A 15,722-nucleotide genomic window follows, 5' to 3' on the forward strand; every position below is an offset into this window, starting at 1 on the left:
ACATTTTAAGAACAGTACTATTTATTACCTGTATTTTTACAAAGAAAAAGAAGTACTGTTTAACTCAATAGGAAAAATTATTTTTATATAGTTCTGATTAATAGCCATTTTGGCACAACTTAAAATAGACATTATCCTTCAGAGGAAATTTGTATAGGGTGTCATATTTGTTTATTTTATTGATTAAAGATTAATTCTCCATTCCAGAGTCAATTCTTTTTCAAAATTTGATTAACTGAATACATTATCAAAATCTTCTTTTCATTTTTTTATTATTCACCTTTAGCCATTATACTGAAAGTCAGTGACATATCTCTTTGTAATAGAAAATGAAATCAGTTGCAGGCACGAAAGCAGTTGAAAATAAATTATGAAATTAGTTTATTAAGTACAGTGAGAAATAAATTTTAAGCTGATGCTAATATAAGTACTTGGGTATTTTTCGTGCTGTTTTTGTCCTTGATATAATCAAAAATTGGAAGGTAACTACATTATCGGAAGATGCTATGATTACGAGCTGAAAATGAAAGTCTGCAATGAAACTTGACAATTGTTTCTCTTAATAGAGAATTTATCTTCTATTTTTAATTCCTACACTACTCTTAACCTTTCTGTGTTCTTATACATTAGGGGGTTTTGATATAAGAGGTTTTGGGCAATTGGCTGGCTGAGTTCTTTTTTCTGGGTGGAAATTATAATCTGTATACTCTAGGTGTTAATCCGAAAGGTAAAATGTGTATATAACTTTGTTGTTTTGGGAATGTGGGTAATGTGCTTTTTGTGACTGTCTGGCTGGTGTTACTATAAACTTGTCAGTTGATGCTTTGGCTATGACTTCCCTGACAACTTATGTGATCAGTTTGCTGTATTAAACTTGTTTATTGTGGTGAGGGAAAGAAAACTTGTACGGTAGATGAAAATAGCCAATGTTTTTATGTGGTAACTGCATGTTATGCAATGTGAATTTAATTGTTACATATTTAAAACCTGCGTTTATATATGAGGTTTAAAAAATCCATATTTTTCATTACTCCTCCCCCAGGTTCTGAGTCTTCTGGTAGTGTAGGGTCATCTACGGGCTCTCTTTCTCACATCCAGCAGCCTCTTCCAGGTACAGCTCTCAGCCAGTCCTCTCATGGCGCACCTGTCGTCTATCCAACTGTCAGCACTCATAGTTCTCTTTCCTTTGATGGTGGCCTAAATGGGCAAGTCGCATCTTCTAGCACTAGCTTCTTTTTGCTTCCCTTGGAAGCCGCAGGCATACCACCTGGCAGTATTCTGATCAACCCACAAACAGGTTGGTATCCCAAAAAAAGTGTTTATTTCAGTTGAGATATCAGGAGTTACCTGAAAATGAAAGAATACGTGTTAAATGTAATGTCTGTGTATGTGTTGCCAGCTATTCATTTCTAATGCATAATTAGCGTTTTCTCTAGAACTTTAATAAAAACACTTATGCTAGAAAATGTCAAAAGACATATCAGATAGTATTTTTCTCCTTATAAGATCTTTTAGGCCAAATAATGGCCTGTCTCTAATTAAAAATATTTTATTTCCCAGAAATGAGACAATTAACTTTGAAAAGAGCTTTATTTGATAAAAAGAGTTTTATTTGTTAAAAGCTTTATTCTGGGGAAAATAATATGTATTTCATGAAGAAGGAGAAAGTTAACAACTCTTACTCATTATATAATGAAGTAGAAAGAACCTATAAGTAATTGTCCTCCTTAATATGGTAATTGTTTTCTACTGAGGAAAAGCTAAAGGAGATCTTATTCATAAAAGAAAATACGTAGTCTTAATGAATTAATATTGAGAACATGTATTCTTTGCAATCAGATAATAACTTGGACATACCAAGCATTTACTATGTGTCATTTACTCTTATTAGGTGCTTTAAATACTTTATTTATAATCTTTGTAACAACTCTGTTGAGTAGATTAAATCCCCATTTACAGATAGGATAAGAATCTCAGAGAGATACAGTCATAATACATTTTATGTACATTGTCCAAAAATGACTTATACAGAAAAAAATGTAATGTTTTAAAAGATCACAAGAAGTCTTGGTGTCTTTTCAAAATAACATAGCCCAACCATTTGGTAAAATAATGAAAACAGCCTTAAAATATTTGATAACCTTCCATAGAAATTTACGGACTTAGTTGATGTACTCACATCAGCATGGTAGTAGTCTGGCTAGGTAGAAACAGATGCAAGTGTCAGGGTCTCTGAGTGTTCCTTTATTTGTAAAGAAAACCATGGCTTGGAATTTATTGCCTTCATTTGCATCTTTTTTTTAAGATAAAGTATTCAAACATTTGTGTCTGTATAAGAATTGAATTATCATAAATAACTGACTCTTTAGAAATTCAGCTTTTGCTTAATAACAGTTGTCTTCTTATCCTTCAGGTTTATTGTTTTACTAAACTTCCTATTTCCTAGAGCATGATATAAGATGATTTAATATTTCACTATCTCCTTTTTCTTTCAAAACACATTAGTTAATGTTTTTTGTAACATGAAAGATTTGGCTGAGTAGGGAATAATAAAGTGAGAAACTAATCAATCTGAAATTGAATTGTATTCTTAATTTTAAGTAAGTTCGAAAGTGACTTCTTTGCTTTTTGAGAACAGTGTTACAGCACATCTTTTTTCAGATAGTCCTTAAGTTACTTTTAAATGTGCTTTCAACCCTAAATCTTCCCTACCATTTTGTTTTCAAAATTACTTAGCATTCAACAAATATCCAGCATGAGTTGTTTCTAGGTATTTATGACCAATGCATAATATTGTCAGGGAACTAACTGATGAAAATAATTTGACTTTGGAGAACTTCTCCCACTTGATAGCAATGGAGCAGTGGATTCTTCTTTTCCAAATGTTATTACATGTCATAAGTTTCAAAAAAAAAATAGAGGGAATTTATCATGGAAGAAAGGATGTTTTAAAGGCATTGTAAGAATCTGTTATTTGAACTTCTCTTATTTTCTTGTGTATTCTTCCCATACTAAATGGGTATCATGGCAATAGTCAGTTTATTTCACGTAATCTTTTCTTTAAAAATAAAATCTAGTGTACAGTGATAAAAAATAATGAAAGTCTGGAAGAAGTTGTCCAAATTTTTAACAATAAGATTATGGGGGTGTTATTTTCTTTTAGACCTCTATTTGTTGGTTGTTTTCCCAAAATAAAAATATTTTTGATGATAAGAAAAAGTTGTTTAGAATGTGTATAGAAAAAGAGAAAAATTTACTCAGTTACTTAAAATATCCCTCTGATAATTAATTAGTAAGCACTAAAAACAAGCCTCAAAATCAACATTAAACTTCTTTCTAGTTTTCTCTCATTTATGAACAAATCTCACTGAAATTAAAAAGATAATTTTAGAGAATTATTTAGGATTTAAAAATTATTTGAAATTTCACAAAATGATACTGCCATCAAGTCACATTTGAAATTTGAAGCCATTGATCATTTTAATTTTCATTCTTTTTTCATTTTATTAGTTAAATATATGCAGGATAGCCTATAAATTAACTGTTTTCCATCACCTAATGGAAGCTAACTAATAATTTTACAGTATCCCAAAGTCAAGCATTTTTTTCTGGAAACTGAAATGTATTACAGCACTAAAGCACCACAAGCTTGTAACTAAATTCAGGAGCAAGATGTATTTCAGAATTTAGAGGTTTTCAGAAAATACTGCGTATTATAAAATAACTTTAGTACATTTTGGAGCAGCACCCTTGTAGTAAAGCACTGCAGCAGATTTTTCGAATATTTACTCTAAGTGGGAAAAATAAAGACTATAAATAGTCTCGTATAAGGTCAGACTCTGCTTCCTAGGCTAGGAAAATGTTTTGGTTTTCAACTTGTGGCTTTGAAATTGTCAATAAGAATTGTAGCCATGTATTGTAAATTGTTACTAGAATGACCTTTTTTCAAATTCTACTGTAAATGAATTTTTTCCTCCTTTTTCATTTTTGTAGGTCAGCCCTTCATAAACCCAGATGGGAGTCCAGTTGTGTATAATCCTCCAATGACTCAACAACCAGTTAGAACCCAAGTGCCTGGACCTCCACAGCCACCCCTGCCACCCCCACCACCTCAACAACAAGCAGCTAATCACATTTTCTCACAGGTGCTCATATCCACAATTACATAATGCTAAGTTCACCTGCCTTTCCATATTTGGAACTAAATTCACTAATCATAATTGAGATAGCCCATGTAAGTATCTCTTAGAACTTTAATATTCTCTACCAGTGATGTCCCACTCACTGCTTGTAGAAAGAGAGGTTAACTTCAAGGGCTTTTCGGCTAATAAATACAGAATATATATTGGAAAGAAGGGAATTTTGTATCTCATGAGACTGTGTGGTGAGTATTTTATCCCTATTTCACAACACCAAGAAATGAAAAAGAGGAATAAAATGAAACTAAGACTGTTCATTATCCCAGTGAGTAAAATGAGTTGTTTTAAAATTCAACAGATGTAGCAGTTTGAGGAAACTGAATTGAGTTTCTCAAGTTCTGCAATGTACTCTCTATCCCACCTAACCTATGAAAAATAGAGACAGAAATATATCAAGTTAGAATTCACTAAAGCACTCAATAGTATCTTAAATTTAAATGTTTAGAGTTTACACATAGATTTTCACATGCAGGCTTTGCCCCTATAGAGGTGTTACTCATCCTTGCAGAACTCGATTAGACCAGTATGAACTCCTACTCATTTTGCCTTAAAGGTTCTGCAACGTAGGAAAGACAGTTTGTACAGTTAAGTTATACCTCTTTTTCCACTTGTGAGAAGATGCAGAATAATTTCTTATGAAACAATTGTGGTGATGAACTTGAGCTAGAAAATTTTCATTAGTTTTCCTCACAAGTTGTATCATTTGTATTGTAGGGGTTTGAATACATGAATACATGAGCAGTTTGATGAAGTTTACAAATATTTTGAAGGTCATGAAAATAATTGCCCCTCTGGCAACTAACACCCCTAATACTAGGCAGGGCAGTTTATCTTAAGTAAATGGACTTAGCCCTGGCCTGTGTGACTCAGTTGGTTGGAGTGCCGTCCTGTAAACCAAAAGGTCACGAGTGTGATTCCTCTTCAAGGGCACATCCCCAGGATTCGGATTCAGTCCCTGGTCAGGGCATATACAAGAAGCAACTAATTGATGTTCCTCTCTCACATCAATGTTTCTGTCCCTCCCTTCCCCTCTCTCTAAAATTAAATGAATAGATTATTTAATAAAATAAATGGACTTCAAGGTTTTGATGCGTTTCTAAAAGCATGAATATGAATTCATATATGTAGAAGAAATTGCCTAAAACTATTTCCAAAGATTCCCATATTCACTTTCCAACCCCATTTGATTACGTACACTCAGTTAGTTACATATTAGACTGTATCAAACTCCCTCCCTGTTCTCTGCCTTGGCTTCATTCAACTTGGTCCTGAAGTGTTTTTCTTTTATTTTGCTATCATGTAGTTTTTGCCACACTGTATATTTCACTAGGAGCTTTATAGGACCTATTTTCATTTCAGTTTGTGAAAATAATGTTAGTCTGGTAGCTTCAAGAAATTCTAAGCATTTATCTGTGGTTATATATCTTAGAAATAATTGATTTATTTATAAAAGACAATTCTAAGTGAAGGTGTAGACAGTTTAGTTTAGAAATAAATGCCTTTTAATGGACTGTAATTTGAAATCTTGGGGTATTCATCAAACTCCATGTCTCTTTTTCCTGGCATTGCTTCCAGTGTTTTTGATAATTCATCATCAGATACAAAAATAAGAGAAATGATACTCAGTAAACTATCTTTTGCATACTGAGATAATCCATCCACAAAATTTTAAATAGCCAAACAAAATAATGCTGTGATTTCCAAACCTGTGGAGGGGCTATATTTCTTGAAACCAATCATTTTAAGTGAGTGTTGTTTTACAGCCAGTTGCAATTTAAGTAGGAAAAGGGAAGTGCTAGGGCTTTTTCTTTTCTAAGTGATATCAGAATTTCACTTGGATCAGCCAGTCTTCGTAGCCCACATTTTTCTCATTACCACTTGACACCTTGGCAGACATTAATTCATAACCTTGGTGCTCCTAGTGCTATTCTTTCTTTTATCCCAGAGCAGACTAAAGCTTTTGTTTCATCTGACACTTACATAGCAGGTCAAGTTATCTGAAAGAAAGTTACATCTTAATGGTTGTCTGACTTAGTAACACATTGAATAGCCTGTATTTGGAAGTTCTAAAGCTACTCCACCTCATTTAGTGTGATATGTGCTGTCATCAGTTAGCAAGCTTGCTAATTTCTAGTTGAGAGGTAGTGAAAAGCAAGTGGCTACTTTATAGATCTTTTAGCTTTCCCTCGTTTTTTTCTATTTCTATTTTAACATTAGATTTTTTGTGGGATTCTAAGCTAATATAAGCCTTTCATATTTTTAGAAACTATTGTGTAGATTTTGTGTTCAAAGTGTAACTCACTGTTTACACATCTTAGTTGTCATAAGAATTTCTCCTTATTTAGATTGTTTCCTGGGCAATCTTATTCAGGAAATAAGATTATTATTTTGCAATTTTAAGTTTAGTTTATTTTGCAATTTTAAAGTATTTTCTTTGGAAATATTCCAGAGAGAGATTCATGTATATACATTTTGACCAAAACTAAGTGTTTTCATTAGATAAAAATTACCTGGGTTCCTCCAGTGCTTGCTTTCATGACTATCTACAGGTCACTTAACTCACTTTAGCCCACTAGACACCTATAAAATGTGTTATGGTAGTGGTTAAGCCAATATGTATATTACCCACTTTGTAACAAACTATATAAAGATTGGAAAACTCAATCAGATGTCAATGTTAGACTATAGATGGAATAAGATTTTGAAATGTTTAAAATATTTTGGGTTTTTTTTTTAAACATGTTTTTTTGAGTGCCCTCTGGAAACTTTTTTCTAGAAATGCAGGAGTATTCCATTAGTAAAGAAATTTTAACTAGTTTCTCAGTTCTTAATAAACATTTTCAGTTACAAGAAAAAATGTCTTTGTTATATAAGAGATGTGTGTGTGTGTCTGTAGGTCGTTTTTTTAAGCTGCTGCTGTTAATGGTACACCTAGTACAAAGACACCTAGTCTTTAAAAAATTGCTAAAATTTGGACACTTTGGTCCCAAAAGAGTACCTCATTTTCCTTATCATTTAACAGGGGTAATTGGCATAGATATTATGTAAGTTACTACTGTCTGATATTACCTGTTTCAGGGAATCTAATCTTTTAATGAAAAAACTATCTAATTACGTACTAAATTTAAGCATAGGTATATTCTCAAAAATATTACTATGTAGAGTTTCTTCACTTAGCATTGTTTTTGTTGTTTTCTGTAGCATTAAAGATGACTTTATAAATGTAGTTTAAGCTGTTGTCAAAAAATGTATAACTTTCCATTTTATGCAGGTTTTCTAATATTTTGTTCTGACATTAACATTGTTCACCAACCTGTTATTCCTTAGCCTGTTTGTCCTCTGCAGTCCTATTCACAACCTATTCAATACTCTACAACCCCTTATGCATCCCCACTTCTGCCAGTCTCACCCACCCAGTGATACTCAGTGGTCCTATATCTCTGATCACCTCCTGCATTGTTTCTTTGGGTGGAGTATGATGAAGGCTCATGAATGCAATTAATGTGATGTGATCTTTTGCGATTATTTTAAAGTCAGGGAAATGTGTATACTGAAAAGTGTTTCTAAATTGCATTAGGTATAAATCTCTTCCATGATATATTTGTTATATTGGCTTATCACAGTGATTGTATAAACCCTAATCTTTTCCTTCCTCTTCATAATGAAATGCTTTTCAGGTTGACTATTCTAGTCGTAACATTTTAACTACATACCTCATTGAGGTTAGTGCGGCTCTCTGCAGTCCTAGGGTGGCAGCTTTCATCTGGGTTTAAGGTTTCTGTTCTTTTCCCAGTGCCATAGGTCCAGTAGACTTGGTACCAGTTATTAGGGTGAATTGAAGCTTACAGCTACAGAAGAAATCCTCTTAAGTAAATTTCTAAGGAAGACCTCTAGATATATCTGTGACTATAAAATAATGGTACCTCCTTTAACCCAGTATATGCACCAGTTCTGCCACTGCTTAAGAGCTCAGATGCCCCCTTCCCTGTGTTTTCTCTGTGACCTCTGGTTACTAACCACAAGAGACAGCGATGTGAAGTACCTTCTGCATACTACCTAATATGAAATATTCAATAAATACCAGTTTCTTCCCTTAAAATGAGTCTCTCTAATAGCCTACATACTTTTTGCAGTTATTTCTTAAGCTGCATAACCATCACATTTTGAAATTGTTTTCCAAGTTAGATTACAAGCAATGTCTTAAAGCCACTCTATACTTTTCAGAAACATTTATTGGGGGTAGCTTTGTTTTGAGCTAGAGGCAACCTTATTTATCACCCTTGGCTCTGAATGATTTTCAAAAATCATTTCTGGTCTGAAAAAGTGAAATTTTGCCAGCATTGAGAAGGTTGACAACTTTAAAAGAATAGCATAAAAGCCCGAAAAATGTTTTTTTAAATGGCACATCATTGGTATCGCAAAATTGAGCTTTTCCCAAGATGATTGAAATAATGGTGTGCAATTAGGGTATCTTTTAAAAATAATGGCCATATTACCTTGTAATTACAGCTAGTATATTTTTCCCTTTTGAAACTATACATTGAGTTAAAAAAACAGAGCAGCCATTTGGGAGAAGTAAAATCACATTTTTTAAAAGTATATTTAATTGATTATGCTGTTACATTTGCCCCAATTTTTTTCCCTTTGCACCCCCCGACCCAGTACACCAACAGTCGCCTCCTTAGTTCATGTCTGTGTGTCATGACTGTAAGTTCTTTGGCTTCTCCCTTTCCTATACTATTCTTAACCTCCCCCTTTCTATTTTATACCTATCAGTTATGCTCCTTGATCCCTACATCAATTTCCCCATTTTCTCCCCCCCCCCCCCCCCCCCCAGCTAATAACCCTCCAAATGATCCCCATACCTATGATTCTTTTCTTGTTCTGGTGGTTTGCTTAGTTTTTGTTTTTAATATTCAGTTGTTGATAGTTGTGAGTTATTGTCATTTTAATGTTCATAGTTTTTATCTTCTTTTTCTAAAATAAGTCCTTTTAACATTTCATGTAATAATGGCTTGGTGATGATGAATTCCTTTAGCTTTACCTTGTCTAGGAAGCACTTTATCTGCCCTTCCATTCTAAATGAAAGCTTTGCTAGATAGAGTAATCTAGGATGTAGGTCCTTGCTTTTTATCACTTTGAATACTTCTTGCCAGCAGAGTTTCTTTTGAGAAATCAGCTGACAGTCTTATAGGAACTCCTTTATAGGAAACACTCTGCTTTTCTCTTGTTGCTTGTAAGATTCTCTCTTTATCTTTGGTCCTTAGCATTTTAAGTGTGAGATGTCTCGGTGTGGTCCTCTTTGGGTCCAACTTGACTGGGACTCTTCTGTGCTTCGTGGACTTGCATGTCCATTTCTTTTGCCAAATTAGGGGAGTTTTCTTTTGTTACTTTTTCAAATAGATTTCCAATTTCTTGCTTCTTCTTTTCTCCTTCTGGCACCCTTATGATGTGAATGTTGGACCTCTTGGAGTTGTCCCAAAGGCTGCTTATACTACCCTAATTTTTTTTGGATTCTTTTTGTTCTAATTGGTGGCTTTTTGCTTCCTTATGTTCCAAATCATTGATTTGATTCTCAGCTAGATCCACTCTACTGTTGGCTGTTGTTGTTTACTATAAATTGTTCTTTATTTCAATTAGTGAATCCTTTGTTTCTGACTGGATCATTTTTTATGCTGCTGATAACCTCACTAAATTCCTTGAGCATCCTTATAACCAACCAGTGTTTTGAACTCTACATCTGACAGATTGCGTATCTCCATTTCGTTTAACTCCTTCTCTGCAGTTTTGATCTGTTCTTTCAGTTGGGCCATGTTTCTTTGTCTCCTCATTTTAGCAGCCTCTCTGCATTTGTTTCTATGTATTATGTAGAGCTGCTTTTGACTCCATGTCTTGGTAGTGTGGCCTAATGTAGTAGGTGTCCTGTAAGGCCCAGTTGTACAGCCTCCCCGTCACCCAAGCTGGGTGTTCAAGGTGTGCCTTTTGTATAGGCTGAGTATACCCTCCTCTTGTAGTTGAGCCTTGATTGCTGTTGGCAGATCAATGGGAGGGATTTATGCAGGCCAGTCAGGTGCAAGGATTGGCTGTGAACACTTACCTCCAACCTCTGCCCTCCACAGAGGATCAGCTGTGCAGGGGCAGATGGTGGTGCTCCAAAGTGGCCTGTAGCTGTCCACTGGGTGTGCTGTCCCTGGTGTTTGTTGGGTGGTGCAGGCCAAGGTCAGCCTCCCCTTACGTTTGTCCTGAGGGCCCCTTCCTGAGCTATAAAACAATCTGAGAAAGCTGTTCCTTGTGCTAAGCTTGGAGATTCCCAGGCAAGCCAAGGTATGAAAGTAATCTGGCTACTGCTAGTGCCGGCCTGGAGCTCACTGAGGCCAGCTGTTGCTTGTTTGATAGAATTTAGGAAGCTGTGAAGCAGAGCTAAGACCAATTAGTCATATGGAAAAGCAGCTTGGGTGGGCCATAAGTGGAGTGGGGTGGAGCCTCTGGGGATCTCCAAGGTGGCCAAACAGTGTTAGCCAGATTGATAGAGTCTCAAATATGGAACTAGCCTGCTGGCTCTGTGGCTCCAGGGGATGATGGCTCAGAAAAGGGACAAAGGCCTCTGCTCACCCTGATGCCAGACACTTCAGCCTCTCCCAGTATGTTACTGGTGCCCTTCAAGCTGCCACCCCAGTGCTGGAGCTCAGAAGGAGCGAGTCTGAGTAGGTGAGTCCTTGTTTGGGTTTTTTAAAGAGGAACTGCTTGGGGCTCTAACAGTTTCTTCTGCCAACTCAACACTGGGTTTTGCAACCAAAAGTTGTGGGGACTTATCTCCCTGGCACTGGAACCCTGGACTCTGGGGGTCCTAGTGTGGGGCTGGGACTCCTCACTACTGAGGTAATCCCCCCTGAATTTTTATCTACCACACATGGATGAGAGACAAGGCAGTTCTGCATCTGTGCCCCTCCTACCAGTTTGGATGGATGTGGTTTCTTTAATTCTGTAGTTGCCAGACTTCCATTCAGCTCAATTCCTGATGTTTCTCAGTGATGTTTGGTCTGTATTTCAGTTTTAATTTTGATGTGTCTGTGGGAAGAGGCAAGCCATGTCTGCTTATGCCACCATCTTGACATATATTTTCAACCATTAAATCACTTCCCCTTTTAATCCCTTATTGTTACTATAGCCTTAATTTACTTTGCAAAAACCATTAGACTGTAGAAATTGCAGACATTTCAACTTTGATCTGACAATCCATTACCACAATTTTTTAAGTAACTTTTTTTTCACAGTTTTCCTCTTAGCAAAATGTGGTATATATTGTTGCCATTCTGACTCCTTGAGAAGAGGGAAATTATTTTAACCCATTATTTTAATTTCAGTGATATTACCTAGACTAGCCAGAACTGTTCCTTATGTTGTTGAACCAGAAAAACATTTGTCAGGTGATGTAAATCATAACTCTATCTTGGCTGGGCACTATTGCCTGCCCACCAAGTATCAGAAACAGTAGGAAACTGTCATTTGTTTAACATTTGACTTGAGAAACAGACTGAAACACATTAAGGAAAAATAGAATTTGTGGCTAAATAATTTTTGAGAGATTAGAGAGAAGATCAGAGTGGATGGCTTTTCATTTAATTTAATTTCTGCTAGTATATTTGTTAGGTATGACAGGCAATACAAAGAAGTTTTAGGACTTGAATCTTGCCTTCTCTGGAGAGGGCAGTGATTTAAAGTGAAGAGTAATTTGTAGTTACCTGGTGTTTGAAGTTTCACTTTCACATCCTGTGTACTTTTAATCTTCATTTAAATAGGTACTTTTTCATTTTTCTACGTGGTATACATTTCCATTACATGTATTACATATTTTATAAGTAATTGGTAGTGACAGCATTGTAATATCCCTACCTTACTGCCTTAGAGTTTCAGTTTTCTTGAAGCTGTTCTTTTATTAAATCATGTCTGTTGTACATAGATGATTTCCATAATATACACTATTGCAGCTCATCTTAAAATATATGAAGTATTTTTCTTTGATTAGTTTGGTCTGTGTATTGAAGTACTGATTTAACTTTTTCCTTTTTTTGGCAGGACAACCTTGGGTCTCAGTTTAGCCACATGAGTCTTGCCCGCCAGCCATCTGCAGATGGTTCGGACCCTCATGCTACCATGTTCCAGTCCACTGTTGTTCTTCAGTCCCCACAGCAGTCTGGTTATATCATGACTGCAGCTCCACCACCACCACTACCACCACCGCCGCCGCCGCCTCCTCCTCCTCCACCGCCTCCTCCACCGCCCTTACCACCTGGTCAGCCAGTCGCTACCGCTGGCTATTCTGCTTCTGGTCATCCTGTCAGTCAGCCTGTGCTCCAGCAGCAGGGATTTATCCAGCAGCCCTCACCACAGGTACATCTTTTTTTTTGTTGTTGTCATTTTTTCCCATAGAAGCTTCTTATTTAAGATTAGTTTTAACACTAGAGTGTTTGTTTTTAATTTCACAGGGAAGGAATTTGTGACAATAATGTAAGCAAAGTTTGACATCATTTTCTTTGGAGATTTTTCAAGTGCATACGTGACAGTTAAGTAGTTAAGCTATGTGATCTTGGAGTTTCCTTCTGACTCTGAGAGGTTTTGGGGGGGGTTTTTTGTTTTTTTTTTATAATTAGCTTTAGAGAAACAATAAAGTAAATGCACTATAAAATAAAATGCATTTCAAGAAGAAATAGATCCGTTTGGGGAAAATTATCAGCTCCAACACTATTGAATTTTCCAGTGCAGGAATATGTTCTCTCTCTCCATTTAGTTAGATCTTCCTTAATTGTTCTCCACAGTATTATGTAGTTTTCCTAACTCCTAAGTAGTTAATGTTTTGAAATATTCTGAAGGAGATTTTGTTCAGTTAAAGTTGGCATTCAATATTATATTAGTTTCAGGTATACAGCATAGTGGTTAAACACTTATTTATATAACTTTTACAAAGTGACCTCTCCTGATGAATCTAATCCCCGCCTGACACCATACATAGTTGTGATGTTATTGACTATATTCCTTCTGCCTGTTTGTAACTGCCAATTTGTACTTCTTAATCCCTTCACCTTTTTCACCCAGTCCCCCAAACTCCATCCTGTTTTGACGTTTATTTTAATTTTTAGATTTCCCATATAATTAATGTCATATAGTATTTGTCTTTCTCTTTCTGACTTACTTCACTTAGCATGATACCCTCTAGATTCATCTACGTTGTTGAAAATGGTAAGATTTCATTCTTTTTATGGCTGAGTAATATTCCATTGTATAAATGTACTACATCTTCTTTATCTAGTCGTCTATTGATGGGACTTAGGTTGCTTCTTTTTCTTGGCTATTGTAAATTATGCTTCGGTGAACAGAGGTATGGATATATCCTTTCAAATTACCATTTTGGATTTCTTCAGATAAATAACCAGAGGTGGAATTGCTGGGTCATATGGTAGTTCTATTTTTAATTTTTTGAGGAACCTCCAAAACGTTTTCCATAGTGGGTGCACCAATTTTCAGTCCCACCAACTGTTCACGAAGGTTCCCTTTTTTCCACATCCTTGCCAACACTTGAATGTTGATTTATTGATGATGGCCATCCTCACCAATGTGAGGTGATATCTCATTGTAGTTTTAATTGGCATTTCTCTGATGATTAGTAATGTCGAGATGTTCAGACATACGATCTTTTCATATGTCTGTTGGCCTTTTCTGGAGAAATGTCTATTTAGGAACTCTGCCCATGTGAAGTTGTACCAGTTTTTCATATATTTTGGATATTAACCCTTTATCAATGTATCATTAACAAAAAATCTTCTCCCATAGAAGCCATGTATTTTTACTTGAATATAAGTTTTGAAAGTGCATATTCTTCCCTTGTTTCCATGCTTAGGAGAAAGAATTCAGTCTTCAATCACTAATTGTACTATTATCTGTGGGGGGTTTTATCCATGCCCTCTATCAGCTATAGAAAATTTTCTTCTATTCTTAGTTTGCTAAAAGTCTTTACCATGAATGAATATTAAATCTTGGGAAATGTTTTTCTGCATCTATTGAAGTGATTATGTGATTCCTCCTCCCACCCCTTTACTCTATTAACACAGTGATTTTTGAATGCCTTTCATTTCTGGGACATACCCCACTTAGTCATGATATGGTATGTTTTTTTGTGTATCGCTGGATTCAGTTTGCTAATATTTTCTTAAGGATTTTTGCATGTATGTTAATGCACTGGCCTCAAAATAAGTTGCATATTGTTCCCTTCTTTATCCTAAAGGAGTTTGTGTAGAAATTATGTTATTTATTCTTAATGTTCACTATATTTAATTAATAAGTCGATTTGGATACATAGTTTTTTGCACAAAAGATTTTAAAATTACAGATTCAATATCCTATTTCTTCCTGGATCAGATTTGGTAGTTTGTATCAATTTCATTATGTTGTCAAATTTATTGGTATAAGTTACCTATCATATCCCCTTGCTATACTTTCAGTATCTTTAGGATTAGTAGTGATGCCACCTCTGTAATCTCTGATATGGTAATTTCAGTCTTCTCTTTTTTCTTTACTAATTTAACTAGAAATTTATCAATCCTATTGATGTCCTCACAAAAACAAATTAGGGCTTCGTTAATTTTATTGTTCATGTTCTGTTTGAACTATTTCTTTTCTCATTATTTTCTTCTACTTATTTTGGGGTTTAATGTACTTTTTTTTTTCTAACTTCTTAAGGTGGAAGCATAGATTATTGATCTAATTCCATGTGGTCAGAGAACCTACTAAGGTTTCGGTGTGGATTTTGGAATCTGTTGAGTCTTATTTTATGTTCCAGCATGTAGTCTCTTGGGGGATGGTGACCCATATACACTTGAAAAGAATTTGTATTCTATAATTTTAGCAATTTTTGTTTTTTTACATTTGTTTTTTTCTTTTTTTATTCAGATAAAGCTCATGTAACATAAAATTAAGCATTTGAAAGTAAACAGTTCAGTGACATGCAGTGCATTACAGTGTTTTGCATCCATCACTTCTTGGTTCCAAAACGTTTTTATCACCTCAAAAGAAAGCTCCATACCCATTAAACAGTTGCTACCAATTTTCCCCAACACCCAGCCCCTGGCAACCACCAGTCTGCATTCTCTCTCTATGGATTTACCTATTCTCGATACTTCATATTAGTGAAATCATGCAATGTGCTACCTTCTATGTATTGCTTCTTTGATTTAATGTTTCAAAGTTAATCCACATTGTAGCATGTATCAGTACTTCATTCTTTTTATGTCTGAATAATGTGCCATTGTGTATATATACCACAATTTGTTCGTCTTTTTGACCTAACATGTGGTTACTCATTTCTTTGGGTATACACCTAGTAGAATTGCTGGTTCATATGGTAACTGTTTAACTTTTTGAGGAGCTACCAACTGTTTTCCAAAAGGCCTATTTTTTAATCAGATTTGTTTGCCTTTTTGTTGTTGAGTTGTAAGAGTTCTTTATATATTTCCGATACTAGACCCTTAT

At 35.2% G+C, this 15,722-nt stretch overlaps 1 protein-coding gene across 13 annotated transcripts in view; it reads left to right on the plus strand.

The window, feature by feature from the left end:
• Window positions 1-15,722, plus strand: part of R3HDM1 (R3H domain containing 1) — a 217,335-nt gene that overhangs the window by 124,739 nt on the left and 76,874 nt on the right. For 7 of the 13 annotated variants that reach the window (XM_036023664.1, XM_036023667.1, XM_036023666.1 and 4 more), the window contains 4 exons: window positions 1,043-1,297; window positions 3,994-4,145; window positions 4,414-4,464; window positions 12,276-12,590. In XM_036023664.1, coding sequence (XP_035879557.1) covers window positions 1,043-1,297; window positions 3,994-4,145; window positions 4,414-4,464; window positions 12,276-12,590 — 773 coding nt within the window. The remainder of the gene's footprint in view (window positions 1-1,042; window positions 1,298-3,993; window positions 4,146-4,413; window positions 4,465-12,275; window positions 12,591-15,722) is intronic. The other 6 variants (XM_028511033.1, XM_028511036.1, XM_036023670.1 and 3 more) reach the window with 4 other exon arrangements.

Source organism: Phyllostomus discolor, chromosome 4, assembly GCF_004126475.2.
Source record: "Phyllostomus discolor isolate MPI-MPIP mPhyDis1 chromosome 4, mPhyDis1.pri.v3, whole genome shotgun sequence".
Lineage (NCBI taxonomy): Eukaryota > Metazoa > Chordata > Mammalia > Chiroptera > Phyllostomidae > Phyllostomus > Phyllostomus discolor.